Source organism: Crocodylus siamensis, chromosome 5 (genome assembly GCF_052110815.1).
Source record: "Crocodylus siamensis isolate JL-2025a chromosome 5, ASM5211081v1, whole genome shotgun sequence".
In the NCBI taxonomy this organism is placed as follows: Eukaryota; Metazoa; Chordata; order Crocodylia; family Crocodylidae; genus Crocodylus; species Crocodylus siamensis.
In genome coordinates this window covers 196,729,373-196,745,860 of record NC_143399.1, presented here as the reverse complement: position 1 = coordinate 196,745,860, position 16,488 = coordinate 196,729,373, and the positions used below count along the sequence as shown (strand labels likewise).

At 45.3% G+C, this 16,488-nt stretch overlaps 1 protein-coding gene across 1 annotated transcript in view; it reads left to right on the top strand.

Moving 5' to 3' along the window:
* SCN5A (sodium voltage-gated channel alpha subunit 5) overlaps positions 1–16,488 on the top strand; it is a 317,379-nt gene that overhangs the window by 152,835 nt on the left and 148,056 nt on the right. The window contains exon 13 of the mRNA XM_090047773.1: positions 10,945–11,077. Within this exon, the coding sequence (XP_089903899.1) occupies positions 10,945–11,077 (133 nt within the window). The remainder of the gene's footprint in view (positions 1–10,944; positions 11,078–16,488) is intronic.

Here is a 16,488-nt window from a genome sequence, read left to right as displayed (position 1 = left end):
TGATAAAAATGAAAGACAAAAATAAACCATTAAGATCAATGACATAATTAATCATACAAATAATGGGGATTCTGAGATAATGCAGTGTAGAAATTATATATTTTTTAATTAATTGTGTTTATCTATCATTAAGGTTGATCCAGGACAGCAACCTAGAACCTTTTAAAATGTACTTTACTTGATTTAATTTTGTATGACACATGTTGAAGGCAGAATAGCCACAGAGTATGGTGCCTGTGAAGGGTCATTTATCTGTATATTTGTGAAAATGATCTGAACCAAATTAGAAAAATGTTCATACTTCAGTGATTGCTGCTGGTTCGTTTCTTTTTAATCTGTTGGTATCATCCCTGTGGTGTGCATCTCCTCCCCGAACTGCTGGTGGGAAAAGCAGCTAGTGAGAGCTCTTGCGTCTTCACAGCAAGTCTTTGGGCTTTACAGAATTGAGCCCTGAGGTGTCTGGAAAACTTTGAGCTCTGCCAGCATTTCTTCTCATTCACCAGCCTCTGCCCTTTTAAAAATATATATATTAAAAATGACCTGGACTGGGTCGTGAGTGAGAGCCCTGTTGGCACATTTGTGGTTGTCTAGGAAATAACAGCAAGGTGCTATAGCAACAGATGTTGATTTGATGATGCAATGGGAAGGATGTTGTGTCTTCTGTGAAATAGGTTTGGTATCTAATCTATCCAGAAAATGTGAGCTGGAGATAAAAGCTAATTGGCAGGGAGCCTGTTCTCCTTACAGTTTCATTCTTTAAAGGAGCCATAAGGACTATGAGTGAACTGGGGAGCAAATGCCAAACAGCTCATAAGCCAACCAGTGCTGGGTGCTTGGAGATGAAATGGTTCTTCCCTTGGTTTGTTGTCTGCAAATTATTTTCATCGTTGTCAGTCCTTTGGAAATGAATCTGGTGGTTCGTGCTAGGTTCTAGTTTGACAGCTCTGGAAAAACAATAAGAAGTTGCAAGCCTCCTTCTGGTACTGTTTGTGTTGGTCTTATTTGTTGGCATGATTTGAAGCGTTGTGCTAGGGGACACATTAGAACAGAAGAAAAATAGGCTCCCTACCCTAACGAGCTTATGGTCTAGCTAATTTGTAACTCCTGACTTGAAAGGATCCCTGCTTGAAGTACGAGGGTAGTTAACTGATCGTAGGAAAGTAAGGGTGGAAGGGATCTCACAAGGTTATCTTTCCTGACTAGACCATCCCAGTCAAGTATCTGGCCAACCCACTCTTGAAAATCTCCAGGGATGGAGATTTCACTTCTCTCGGTAGCCTGTTCCAATCCTTGACCTCCCTCACAGCCAGAAGGTTCTTCCTAATCTGGCTGTAAGCAGCAAGTTGAAACGAGCTCACCCCCCTCCCCACCCCAGCCTAGTTGTTGTGTTCTCCTATATCAAAAATGTATCCCAAGCACACCCTGGGAATCTGCCAGATTGCTTGTGCACTGTTGTGTTTCCCTCCCAGCAGATGTCCCAATAATTAAAGTCTCCCATGAGAACCAAGTCCTGCAGTTTGGAAGCTCCCATCAGTTGTTTAAAGAGGGCCTCATTCACCTCCTCCTCTTGGTTTGGTGGCCTGTAGCAGACACCTACCATGACATCCTCCCTGCTGCTCTCGCCTCTGCCCAGAGGCTTTCAACAAGCCTCCTTCCACTTCCTACTGCCCCTTTGCACACATGTGCGTTGCTTTTAAATACAAGGCAACACCTCCTCCATTTTTCCCATCTATCGTTCATGAGCAAGCTGTACCCTTCTGTGACCATTCCCCAGTCAGTGAATTATCCCACCATGTCACTGAGATCATTATGCTGTGCTTGTACTAGGTCCTCCAGTTCTTCCTGGTTGTTCCCTGTGCATCTCACAGTGGTATATAAGCGCTCATCGTCCTCTGCTTCTCCCAAGAACATTACTTTAGGTTTCTGCTGTTGCTTCCCCTTACTACATTTTTATCCAGGTCCCCTGGCTCTTTACTTACCCTGGGCTTTTTTCTTCTCTCACTGGTGAATGTAGTTTAATGCCCTCCTCACTACGTTAGCAAGCCTATATGTGAAGACCCTCTTCCCTACGTCAACATAGTTTCTGGGATGGTGGGTTCACAGCAGCACTAGGTTTCAGCAAATTCATATCTTGCAACTACCGTCTGCATAGGACTCTGCATAGGAATGTGTCTGGGTCCTCCTGCTGTGTTCATTGTTGTGGAATAGATTTGATGCTAAGACATCTAACTTGGGTTTTGGCACTGAGACAGGAGGTCTATGGCTTGTTTTAGGAAACTTTGAGAGGCTATTATGAATATATTCAAAGCCAAGATTTCCAAAATAACAAGACTGAGATACCTCAAGTTTTGAGTGTACCATCTAAGGCATTTTAACGGACCTTAATTCCAGAAATTGGGTACTCAGAACTCATTAAAGGTTTCTCAAGCTGGGCACCCAAATATTAAAAAACCTCAAATCGCTTGTCAGATTTTGAACATCTGCCCTCCTCGGTCAGCAGTTGCAGTTTTCCTTCCTTAGCACTTAGGTCAGATCCGGTAACTGAGGCCCTGAGGAACAATTTGGCAGCTCTGTGACTTGGGCTAATTTCAGCTCTCAGACTTGGGCTAAGTTAAGAACCGGTCTGTGTTTAGGACACCGTATGCCCTTCTGTTTCTCATCTGCTGCAGTAGTGAATTCTGTATCAGATCACCTGGGTGTCCAGGCTTGTGAGCTTCATCCACAGCCTCCGAACTCTGGGCTTGTAGACACGCTGCTGCCACGGTGGGATATTGCTTCGAGGAGTGTATAAGCTACAAAGGCCATTTCCAAAGCAGGTTTTCTGTGCCAGGCTCCACTAGCCACTTGGCACTGAGAGTTGTGAAGCCGTTTCACTGGAAAACTAAGTTTTCTTTCCCTTTTCCTTCCTCCATTTAACGTCCCAAATGCAATGAGCAAAATAGTGCAGAGCTCACACAATCCGAGTGGTCCACGTGTAGGCCCATTAGTCCTGCCTATCATGATGGTCTTCTCAGTCAGTGAGCCTGATGTTCAGCGACAGCGTGCTGGCTGCCTGTGCATTTCTACATCTGTTCTAACAGCATTGTGCCTTCACGCAAGCTGTTCTGCCTGTTTGACAAAGGATTAGGTGCTAAGTCACCATGGAGTTAAATGTGCAGCATAATTAATGCTAAGAGTGCCCTCTCCTCTGTAGGAAACCCCATATCTCTGAAAGCAATTGCTTTTGTGTGCCACAAGGCTCTTCACGCTTCACCACACCTGTTCATATTTCCGTGCCACATAAAAACACCTGAAAAGCAAAAGCAAGGGAAACAAAGTTCTCGGGCACCCATGCATGCCATTCTCATGGTTTATATTTCAGCATGTAGTCGGGATGCCTATTAAAACCACATAGGGAGCAACGTAAAGTAATATAAGAATATGATCTGCAGGCATCCTCGGCAAAGATAGCCCTGTGTCAAACAATGGTAGCTCAGGTACAAATGAAGAACAGATATAGAATTCCAGGCATTGCTTGCAAGCTTGATGCAAGAAGTCCAAGCCAACCCTCTTGTGAGCTCTCATGGAAATTTCTAGTCTATAGCGTGGTACATAGGATAGTGCATTAAAAGGGGCTTGGTCCTGTTATCATGCCAGTTTTATTTACATGGTGTAATTCTCTTGACTTCATTAGAGACACCCTTGATTTACATCAGATGTTGAATGAAGCTTTCTGCCCAGATCCTCAGCTCCACTCCGGTTCTGGCTACTCTTGATAGTGTAAGATGGTTAAAGTTACGCTTTTCCCCCACTTCTCAAGTTTTCTGAGTGCTGGTCTAGGGCGCCTGAAGGTCCGGTTCTTAGTCTGTAATAGAAACGGATAGTAAATTAAATAAACAACTTAAGTCAGACTGCAAACTTAAGTTTCAGTTCATCTGCCTTAAAATCAGTTGTACTTAAGTGTCCAATTGCTTTGTTGTGTCTTGGTGTTTGATAGTTATTTAAAAGGTTAGAAGAACATCTCATATGCCAGATAGTAATTAGTAATAAACTGAATTAACTTAATGAACTGTAACAGTGCTATTTTTGATAGCTTGATATATCAGATGCAATAAGCATCCTTTAGCAATAGCAAGGTGCTACCATTCACCAGCTAGAGGAACGACAGAAGTTAAGTTCTCTACACAGTTGCACCCTCTTCTCTTCTGCAGCCAGCTGGCGATAATCCTTCACAGTGCCTCTTCTTGTCCAGTCAAACCATTAATTTTGGCAGGTGGAATTGGTACAGGGCTGGAGCTAGGCACAAGCATGTGGGAGCATTGATATTTATATTGTGTAGCTGATGCGCTGAGGGTCAGCTTCAGTGGCATTAGGAAGTCAGCCTCTCCGTCAGATCCACACTGGGCTCATGAGAACAGCAGAGTCGCTGCTTAATTGGATTTTGAACAGAGGGAGAGAGATGAAACCAGACCGGCTTTCAAGTGGAGGTCCCTGTTTCCAGATAGGACTTTCGGAGTGGCACTTCCCCAAAGGGAATAAACACTCTGTTAGTGCTTGATCCAAACCCCATTGTAACCCCCAGGAGTTTTCTTCTGATATCAGTGAGCTGTGGATCCAGCCCTCGGTGTGCCATATTGCCAATTTGAGCATCTGAAGAAAGGATGGGAGCATCCAAAGAAAGGGTTTTAGAGGTCCTGTCAAGGTGCCTATGTGCACACATGCTAATTCCTGAGCCTCCTACTGGTCAGATCTTTTCCTGTACAACAGTGATATTCAAACCGAGGTAGGCATATCCCTGGGGGCACGCGGCACGTTGCCAAGGGGTCTGTGCCCAGCTATTAATAATGGCAGTGGAGCTTCTGACTGATCCAGATGTGTTGAGTAACGGTGTTGTTAAGCGCTGATATTTTTCCCAAGGAATGAACGTTGCAGAGTTGTGTTGGGTGTGGGGGGTACAAGCAGCAATATTTCGCAGGTAACGGGGTATGTGGACAAACAAATTTAATCCATTTCCCTAAAATAACAGAAATGGCAAAATCTGTTCAATTGCTTTCCCTGAGAACTGTAGGTGCTGGGCACTTCTGAAAATAAGGTCACTTATTTACCTTCCTAAACAGAATTTAAAAGCTTCATTTTCATTAACTTTTTTTTTTTTTCAGTCTTGGCCTTGGTTCTCACTCATCAAAAACCTGTTTTGTTGATGAATTTGGGTTTTTTGGGAGCCAGAGACTGCAGCAAGGAGATTCCCCCCGCTCTCCCTTCACCTTATTCCAAGACTGGTGAAAAGGCAAAATGCCAGCCCTTTCTCTTTTCAGAGAAAAAGTGCTTGTTAACAAAAGAAGCGATTCCAAAATCACCCCTCATAAGTTACACAGCCAAGACCTAGCTCAGAAACTAAAATAATGGCCTCCTAGTCCTTCAAATGCTGCCTCTGCACATGTACAACTTTCACATTGTAGCCAGTTTCAGTTCATTTGCAAACTTTGCTTAGGCAACTCCTGAGGGAAGATATACCTGCAATTAATAATTCAAATTTGACACCACTATTGCAAGCTGCTTTAGCTTACAGTGCATCTATCCGAACAATAGGGTTTCCACAAAATTAACACTCTTTATTGCAAGGTTGCGTGCTATTCTAGTCACCTCCAATCTTGTTCAATATTTGTGCTGGCACTTTATTAGGTCCATTGTTTGCGTGGTGGCCTGTCCACCCCTTTTTATGCTTGAAAAGATTTTTATGGGACTTGGAAAATTAAAGCTGTAGCAGTTCCAAGTGTGGCCTTTAAAATATTGCCATATACAAACCTATCTTCACACAGCAGCCCTGGCACACTTCAGAATTGTGGGCACTCCAAACAAAATGATTTTTCAGTGTTACATATCCTCATTTATATGTAAATTACCAAACGGTATATTTGTCCCTATAGAATTAAGCTGATGCAAGTGAAAAACATTTCCAGTGAACCAGCTAACAAAATAGAAATAGCCTTGTCCTGTTGGAGGTATCTTTATTTAATTCCACTGTGGTTTCATATCCGGATTTTAAAATGATCTCCTGCATTACTGTAAGAAGGGTTGTTGTTTTTGTTTAATTTCTCCTGAAACATAAGTACCAAGAGCCATTATGCCTGTGTGAGGATAATGCAATGTATACTGCCCTAGTTGCCTGGTTCTTGGAACCGTTCCGTCTCTGAATGCCTGAGCTGCCAGTTCCTCATACCTCCATTAGTTATCTCTGTCCTAAAATAAACAGACATATATGTTCCCTCCAAAGAACATCCCAGAATAACTTAAATATCCCTAAATAACTTCATTATGCTTCAGGGCTTGCACTGATGAGAACTTTTCTTCTTTCTTGTTTTCTGTAGAGCTATTCAGAGCAAAGTACAAGCATCCTTCAGACCCTGACACAGCCTGTCTGGGCAGTGCAGGAACGGGGTCCCCACTCACCTCCCATTTGCAACAGGTTGGCAGGGAATAGAGACCCGCCAATGAAGTACTGCCTAGTTCAATAAAAAGTCATGCCCAGCTTCAGGACTGGAGCAACTGTGAGGGGAACCTGACCATCCATTTGGTTTAGAAATGATGTGTTACCGTAAATAAGTGAGAAGTCAGTTCCAGAGTTAATGTACCCTATGTGGACATGTTGCTCATCCTTTTCAACCTAAAATGTCATCACAATCCTATGGCATGTTGTATTTTATACACTGCTTATAAACCTGGCTCATAAGCAGTTGGGTTAGGAAAGTAGTGTGGTCTGTACCTTGAGCTTTCTTGGTGCACATTTTGGACCATAAGAAGTATATTTTCCTTGCTCCTTGAGATCAATAATACTTTTCAAATAAGGGCAAGCAAGGTTTGCTTCTTGATTATAAGCCCTTCTGCACAAGCAAGCAGGGATGCAGCACCCTTCTTCATAATCCTGACCCCAGCTGACTTCCTGCCCCTGGGGCAGGGGGCTGGACTCGATGATCTTCCCGGGTCCCTTCCAGCCCTAATGTCTATGAAAGTCTATGAAATATATGAAATAATGAGTCAAGCCGCTTTTAGATGGGGTTGTACAAGATTCCCATGGGATGGATACTGTCCCATGCTAAACTGGGGGAGTTAGAAAGGTAGAAAGATTATATGATTTGAAATGGGAGATTTCCTTATGCCTCACACTGCATGGAAGAGATTAGAAGAGTAGTTACTTCTGATTTGTTCATTTGTGTTGAACTCTTTTTTTTTACCATTTCTTTTCACTTTGGAATTTGTTTCCTTGGTCTCTTTTTCTTTTGTAATATTTTATTTCACTTGTATGTATTTTATTGTGTACTCCGAACTGGTGTAAATGAATTACTGTAATTTTGTCAATTTTTTTTCGTGAATAAAACGTTTTGGTTTCTTTGTTTCTTGAGGTTATTTATTTTTGGAGGGTAGAATTAATGCCAGATGATTTATCTAAAACACCTCTTCTGACTCCATTACTCCATAAATCAGGGACAGATTGACTGCTAATTGCTCAGTGCATATGTACGTGATTATATTTTGATGGGTTCTAATTACAATATTTTTCCTTTTGCTGCTGTAGCTGTACTTATGATTTTGCCAGTTGTCTGTTTTGCACCGATCTAACTTCTCTGGTACAAGAGACTCCACACACATTCTCTTGTCTTAATGTTTGTTTGTGTGTGTGCGCGCGTGCATGCTTATATACATTTACATTTAGGAAAAGCATGACTGGTGGTCAGCTTTAGCCAATGTCTGAAGTGTTATTTTAAAATACCTTGCTCTTCCCAAGTCTTTCGGTAGCTGAGATTTTTATCTCTGAAGTTGCAGAACACCATTATTCATAGTGTCATCTAACGGTTCCCACACTGGCCTCATTCTCTCAGGTGCTGTGCAAACAGATAATAAAAGGGTTAGGAACTCCTAATACAGACAAGAAAAGCAACTTGTAGAAGCTAAAGAAAGTATCTTTCTTCCAGAGCCCTTCTATTGATAGAGAAAGTGCCCTTTAAGAGGGGCTCTGGGGCATAGGAGGCTAATGGGGAAACCCCTGGCAGTGCATAGTCTCAGTGGGTGCATCTACACAAGAGATTTACTCCGCAGTTCATAGAATCAATGAGTGGGAAGGGACCTAGCCAGATCACCTAGTCCGACCCCCCGCCATGGGGAGAAAGGAGCACTGGGGGGTGGCGGGGATCATAAGACCCCAGCCAAGTGCCTGTCCAGTTTCCTCTTGAAGATCTCCAGGGAAGTGAGAGCACCACCGCTCTGGGAAGCCTATTCCAGGCTCTGGCCACCCTTACAGTAAAGTAATATCTAACCTAAACCTCTCCTCCCTCAGCTTGTGGCCATTGTTCCTGCTGACCCCAAGGGGGGCCCTGGTGAACAGACTTTCCCTGAGTCCCTGCTGCTGGCCCCTGATAAGGTTGTAGGCAGCCACAAGATCCCCCCTCAGTCTCCTCTTGCGGAGACTGGAGAGATTCAGGTCCCTCAGCCTCTCCTCACAGGGCTGCCACAGAGGCCCCCAACCATACGAGTGGCCTCCTCTGGACCCTCTCCAGCTCCTCCACATCCCTCCTGAAGTGGCGCCCAGAACTGGACACAAGACTCCAGCTGCGGCCTGACCAGCGCCACATAGAGGGGCAGCAAGACCTCTCTGGACCTGTTAGTGATGCCCCTGTTGACGCAGGACAGGGTGCGGTTGGCTCTGCCTATTGCTTCGTTGCATTGGCGACTCATATTCATCCTGGAGTTAATCCCGACTCCAAGATCCCTCTCTGCTGCTGAGAGGGTCAGCCCCTAACCTATAACCGTAACGCTGGTTCCCTCTCCCCAGGTGCAGCACCCTGCACTTGTCCTTGTTGAACTGCATCCTGTTCAGATCTGCCCACTTCTCCAACCTATCCAGGTCTGCCTGGATGCGGTTCCTGCCTGCCGGTGTATTCCCTTTACCCCACAGCTTGGTGTCACCAGCGAACTTGAACAGGGTGCTCTCCACACCCTCGTCCAGGTCGCTAATGAAGATGTTGAACAGCACCGGCCCCAGGACCGAGCCCTGGGGGACTCCGCTGCCCACACCCTCCCAGGTCGACATCGACCCGTCCAAATTAGTTAACTAATGAGCTGTGCAGTAAACGTCTTAGCACCATGTGCACCTCCATTAGGCTGGAGTAAACTGATTTACTCTGCAGCAGGATAGTACTTGAATATAAGTACTATCGTGCTGCGGAGTAAAAAGCTCCACAGCACCGCATGTGTAGATATTGGGGGGCTGGCTGTGGCATGAGGGTGCTTCAGTGTGGGGGAACCCTGCTGGCTAGCCCTGCATTGAAGCTGCCTTGTGCCCCAGCCAGCTCCTCCACAGCACACTGAGCTGGGGGAATAGCTCCAGGCTGGCATGCTGACCCCCAGCACCTCTTGCCAGGCTGCTCTGCCCTGGCTCCACGTGCTGTGCTCCTGGGTTTACGTTCAAACGACACACCCAGGAGCAAGAAACTATGAAGCAATAAGCTCTTCAGTTTACACATACACTGTAATAGCATGTGTAGAGGCGCCCAGTGAGGTTTTGTGAACTGGAGCTGGGAAAGGGAACACCTGGGACACAAAGCTTGTGCAGAACCACAAGGCCTGTAGGTTGGTCTCCCCACACACAGGCCTTGCACTGGTTCCTTGGGATCATTTCAGACCTAAGGAGCTCTGGGCAGGTCAGGGGAGTTTTCACAAGCACCTCACTTGACTGCAGACAAGGGCAAAAGCAGCCATTCTTACCCCTATATACAGCATTAGGAAGGGAAGCCTCTCCTCCCTTCATCTGTCCATAAGTCTCACTATAAAAGGGCGGCCCAGCCCCATCCCTCTACATTAGGTGTTTGTATAGCTCCATTATCATAGTATCTGACTCAGATTTTGATATGAATGCTGACCACGCAGTTGCTATCCCTACTTTACTGATGAAAAACTGAGATACAAAGAGGCTAAGAGAGTTGCCCTAGGTCAGACACGTCATCTGTGGTAGAGTTTTCTCCACACCTAGCATCCTCAGCACTTGTCCCTGCCTTTCTTCTGTGTCAGTATTGGCAGGAGCAGAGGACTCAAAATTTGGCTCTAGAAGTAGCAGCTTGCACTACGGTAATTTCCACTGCTTCTGTTCCTGTGAGCATGACATCCAAGGCTTGCTCCATGCATGCAACTGTCCTGGGTTCTTGGCTGGTTCAGAAAGGCCCACGCCAAGCTTTCGACCAATCATGAAATTGACTTAAAAATAATATTAAATAAAATGATAATAATAATCCATGTAGGGATCTGTTGATTCGCCTTCTGGTTTCTGTCCTTGGGGTTTATATTTTTCAGGGTTTTCTCTGCAGCCACAAGGCTTTGAAAGCTACATGTTTTCTTTAAATAACACCTTACGTGACTGAGGGGTACGTGCCTGAGAGCTGGCAACACTGCAGACCAAGAAAAGCCTTGTGATGAGGAGTCATTCCTCACCTGTAGCATTTGCTTTACTTGATATCAGAGGCCAGTAAGTGGAGCTATTGTTCACCAAGAGCTAGTCACACCCCTTTTCCCCCGCTGCTACCCATATAATTAAACAGTTAACACATTTCAGAAATAATGGTATAATTATTGTAATTAAGCAGGGCTTCTTTCACAAGCAAAGAGCTTGCTGAAGCACAATTGCTATTTCTCTGATGTCAGAAATGCCCTTCGTCCTCACTTGCATCCTATACGCATTTAGTCTGGATCTGTGCAAGCAAGATTAAGGGGTAAAATTTTCAAAAGCATGAAAGTGCCATTTTCAAAAGTGACATGGCCTGAAACCTGTTAACTTAGGGAGGAACCCACGTTTCTAAGTGCCCTTGATTGCTTTGAAAATGGCACGTAGGCAATTTTGAAAATGTTGCCCCATGGCTGGCTCTGGCCTCCAGCTTCATCCTGATTTGTATGTAACTTTACCTATTGTCATTCAAACAGACTTCTCCCTCAGAGGAAGCGAGCAGGAAGCAACTCTTAGTGCCGCATCACCTTGCAGTGGACCATTCCGATATACCATTTCAAAGACAAAGAGCAGTGAGCGCCGTCAGCATCATTACCAGTGCCCTAGAAGGTAAGACGCTGCTTTTTGGCTTGCTAATGCCCACCCAAGTACACAGTATGAATGATCAAAATGTTACAAATAAGGCAGAACTTGATGCCTTACAAAGACTTCAAAACAGAGACTTCCAAAGATTTCTGATGAAGACGTGTTCATGTGCAGTGCTGCACAGAGCAATACATGCAGCCTGTAATGAGTGGATCCAATTGCTGAGTACTGTGTGCTTCAAGTAACTGTGTGCTTCTGCTATCTCTGCTATCTCTGGGACTAACTGTGTGCTTCTGCTATCTCTGGGACTATAGGACCTATTGCCAGACTCTGACCTCTGCCTGATAGTCTTCCTTGAGATGTGGGATGCTGCACCATGGCCACTAAGGCGGTTTTCCTAGCTGCAGGGGAAAACCATATTTCTCGCAGGGGGTAGTACCCTGGCCGAGACAATGTTTCCCAGTTTTACTTCCAGTGGGAAGATCTTGGCTTTACACTGACCTTATGGAAATGGGAGATTCCTCCCCAGCTTACTCCTTTAGCCACGTGGCTGAGGGTAAGCAATACTCGGGGGCATCCGAGCCCCAAGTCTCCGGTTTTGGGCCTGCATGTAGGATGCCCGCGAAAAGATTGGGAAGCATCTGAAGCCCCAGGCAGGGGTGGAGGATGCTTGCCGGTAGCAGGGCCACACATGGTTTCATAGATTTCGTAGATTTCATAGACATTAGGGCTGGAAGGGACCTCGGGAGATCATCGAGTCCAGCCCCCCGCCCAAAGGGCAGGAAGTCAACTGGGGTCATAGGATCCCAGCAAGATAAGCATCCAATTTACTCTTGAAGGTGTTCAATGTAGGTGCTTGAACCACCTCCGCCGGCAGACTGTTCCAGACCTTGGGGGCTCGGACAGGAAAGAAATTCTTCCTTATGTCCAGCCTGAAACGGTCTTGCAGGAGTTCGTGACCATTCAACCTCGTCATCCCTTGGGGCGCTCTGGTGAACAGACGTTCCCCCAGATCCTGGTGGTCACTGCTGATAAACTTATAGGTGGCCATCAGATCACCCCTGAGCCTGCGCTTTTCCAGGCTAAAGAGTCCCATGGCTGTCAGCCTGTCATCGTAAGATCTGTTTTCCTGACCTCTGATCATGCGCGCGGCTCTCCTCTGGACTCTCTCAAGCTTCTCCACATCCTTTTTGAATTGTGGAGCCCAAAACTGGACGCAGTACTCCAGCTGCGGCCTCACCAAGGCCGAGTACAAGGGGAGAATGACGGCCCGGGATTTGCTCGAGAAGCATCTATGGATGCACGCCAGCATTTTGGTCGCTTTACTAGCCGCAGCATCGCATTGCAGGCTCATGTTCACCTTGTGGTCAATGATGACCCCCAAGTCTCTTTCTTCTGTAGTGCTAACCAACGTAGCGCTGCCGAGCCTATAAGGGTGCTGCAGGTTTTTCCTCCCAAGGTGGAGAACCTTGCGTTTATCGGTGTTAAACACCATGAGGTTCTCGTCTGCCCATTTGCTGAGCTTGTCCAGGTCAGCCTGGATCACCCGCCTATCTTCTGGTGTGGATGCTTTGCCCCAAAGTTTGGTGTCATCGGCGAACTTGGCCAGTCCACTCCTGACTCCAATGTCCGCATCGTTAATGAAGATGTTGAACAGTATGGGTCCCAGGACAGAGCCTTGAGGGACCCCACTGGTTACAGGGCACCAGGGTTCTTGAATGACTCAGGGATTTGGAATTGATTTGGCTTGGAACACCAGAAACATTTCTTTAAAACAAAATAAAAAATGAAAGAAGGGCTGCTGTCCGGCCCCACTACCTCCCAGGGTCTCCAGTGCTTAGATCTTCTTCCTCAGAGTTCCACGTAGGCCAGGGCCAGGCATTATTTTGGGCGGAGGGCTGCTTATTGAGTTGTGGCAAGCTATAAAGGGCCTCATGACAGGAAGTCAGGTGCAGATAAATATTAATTTTCAAAATTTGGGGGGGGGGCCCTGCAGGCTGGACAGAATGGCCTGGCAGGCCACATCTGGCCCATGGGCCGCATTTTGCCCACCCCGACATAGACTCTGCACATTCCAGGTTTCATTGTTTAACTCCTTTGGAGGCAACATTGCAGGAAAGCAAGGAACATGGGATGAGCAATAGAATTTCTTAACCACAGGGACTTCACTCTTAAAGCAGTCCAGAGTTACAGCCTTTTGAAAACACCTAACATCCTGTGATATACTCCCGCCCCTGCTGTGAGCTTGCCCCGCTGCAACTGTGGTTCAGCAGCATTTCTAGCTGGATAGGCCTTTTAATGGGTGGCAGTAGTCACCATCCTTTGCAAAGAACAGGACACTGGATTTAAATAGGGCCTCAGACCTGTGTGCTCAACCCCCAGTTCAACCAATCAATGCTTTTCCCCGGAGAGTGAAGCTGTCCCGAACATAGTGTTAAAGTCCATGTCTACTCAATCTACAAAGTCAAATGGCCTCAATGGCAAGGCTTCAACACAGGTAAAAAAAAAAAATCTTCACAATCTGATGCAGTTATATTCCAGTCTGTCAAACACATCAGAGCTTTATTTTTATGGCTTATTTATTTTCTGCTGGGGAGTTTAGCTGGCTTAGTAGATCTGGGATCATGTGTTTTAATTAATAAATTAACACTGTATTTCTACATTTGTACGTAGATCCAGAGCATGAGATGAACAGATATATACATATATTTCATAGATTTCATAGAAATACACACACACACACACACACACACACACACACACATAAAATTTAAAAATTGCACTTGACCTTTGAACCTAAGCATACTTCAGTTGGCGCACACAACAAGAATTTGTGTAGAAAACCCCCCTAGCACTAGTGTGTACAAGACAAGTAGTTAGATGCTGGATTACCTAATGCCTAAGTATAAACACTTATTTGCACTTGCAGATTTGGACTTTTGCTCACATATTTGCACACAGGCTGTTTTTTAAGAGGTGTCACTTTTGAACATATTGCGAAATAACTACTGAACCTTAGTATTTCTCCCCTCGATAGAAATCAATTCTTTGCTTAATTCTCCCTTCCCTCTCCTCTTCTTCCACATTACAAATGAGATCCATCTGTTTTGAGACTGTTCTCCTTAAGCAATGTTTTAAATGCCAGTTTTAGCCCTTCTTCTGCAACACCCCTCCAAGGATCCCCTTTGAAGTCACTTGAGGGTAACCCCCTACTGTCCTAGCTTCAGGATTTCAGTCTAGTCACTATTTAGATTACCATCTACATTGCAGACTTCCCAAATACTGGGATCTAATAGCATAGTTTTTTCTCCACTGCCTCTGTCCAACACCAAAGACCACTTCAGTGAAGCATACCCCACCCATTCACTTCCATTCTGCATGCACTACATCCTGGCAGTCAGGCCATTTAGCTATCTTAAGCAGCCCTGAGCACACACAGATAGATAGGCCACACAAATAGACAGGCCGGAGGCAGAGAGTCTGAGAGCCGTTCTCAGCGCACAGTCTCAGGGCTACTCTAAGATAGCTATGTTACCTTATTTTCAAGAGCTGGTCCACTGGGGTGGGAATGAGTGAGCAAAGTCTGCTGCACAGAAAAAACACAGATGTGCTCTAGACAGGCTTGTGATCACAAATACACACACACACACTTTTTTTTTTTTAAATATATCCAATTCTGAATTTGGTCTTCAGAGTGCTTATATCAAGGTTTTGGCCTGGCACACTACCTGTTGCCAACCCAAGAATACTATTTTTACTGACAAGCTGAATGTTTTTTACTGACAGGAACATTTTTACTGATGTGTTTTTACTGTGATACTCCTGACTGTACCCTGCATCCTGCTGCCCTCCCCAGCCCACCTTCCCACTGGTCCCACTCCCCAATCTTGGCACAGACCCCTCCTACTCCGGGCCCACAGCTCCATCCAAGCAGCGCTGCCCCCCTTTTCTGTACCTTCACTGGGAGTGGCTGTTTGAGGCAGAGGACAGGCACAGTGGCCTGGTGACAGAACATTTCTAGAGAGAGCGGAGGGGTCTTGCATGCTGGAGTAGCACTGAAAAGACAAAGGAACATCATTTTTTCTTGCTATGGAACTTAAAACTGTGGTAGCTCTGTGTTTTTTACAGACAGGCATTTTTAGGGTGTTCTTTAGGGAGTCCGTAAATTTATGAGCAGTTGGCAACTCTGCCGGTGAGAGCTCTAAATAAAGCCACATCCTTGTCAAATGAGGAAAGGACCTGATCTTATTTCACTTGTTAAGTGTTGAAGTAGACTTAGATGCTTGAATGTAATCCTGTTCTACCCTGCTTGAGTCCCTGAAAAAGAGGACAAAAGGTGGATGCGTTCCCTTCCTACTCACTGCTTTTTGTGGCTCAGTCCTTGGCTCAGGTGATGGCAGGTTGCCAAAGTTGACATGTTAACATTTGTTTCAGACACTGAAGTAGGGTGGAATAAGACGCCACTTAGGTGTCTAAGTCCATTTGGATGCCTAATAAATGGAATAGGATCTGGCCCAAAGTGTCTACAACAGCTCTTCTGTAATTTTTTTTATGGACAAGCTTTTCCTGGACTTCAGATTTGTGCTTTATTTTCATATTTTTCTATGAACAGAATCGTATCAGTTGTGAATGTTTCACAGTTCATCTCCATAATGCAGAAATGAGCACTCTTCCCTCGAAACAAAGAAAGACAAATTTCTAATTTGCCAATAATAAGCAACGACAGTTGGCAGCTCCCCCTCCTACTATCCTTTCTTGAAGTCAGCAACTTTTCAGTGTTTCTTGCCTGAGAAGTCATAAGAGCTAATACATTGTTATTAACAGAAATTATTTTCAAACAAATCTCACAAAATGATGCATTGAGAAACCTTGTAATAGGCTTCTAGGTGGGCTGTCTTCAGAATAAAACAGCCTTTCTTACACAGCTGCGTTAGAAATTCGACCGGCAATCAGATTCTGTGGATAAAACAAGGAGGTCTAGCAGATATAGTGATGATGGATGCACCAAGTGTGAACCATTAGATGCATGGATCTCCACGAGTCTTATTGCAAAATACAATCCAAACATGCAGAATGAACTGCCATGACTGAACAGGGAAGAAGACTAGTAATTCAGTAGATGCATGAGCACCGACAGGGTGGGGAATGGGCTTGTCCACCCTTGCTCCTCTGTCCATGACAACCTCTCTTCACTGCCATGATATGTCTGGCCACCTCAATGCCAACAGGTATCTTGGAGGTGGCCTTTTCAAAGTCACCAAAGTCCATTCATAGAAGCGACTAAAAACCACTACCTGTGGGTGATGGCACTTTGCAGGGGAAAGGTACAAGGCAGAGGCAGGGGAGCAGCACACATTGAGCGCAGTTGACTCAGATTATAACTTGAGATATAATTTGAGCATTGCCCCTAAATCAAGGACCAACCACGCACCAAA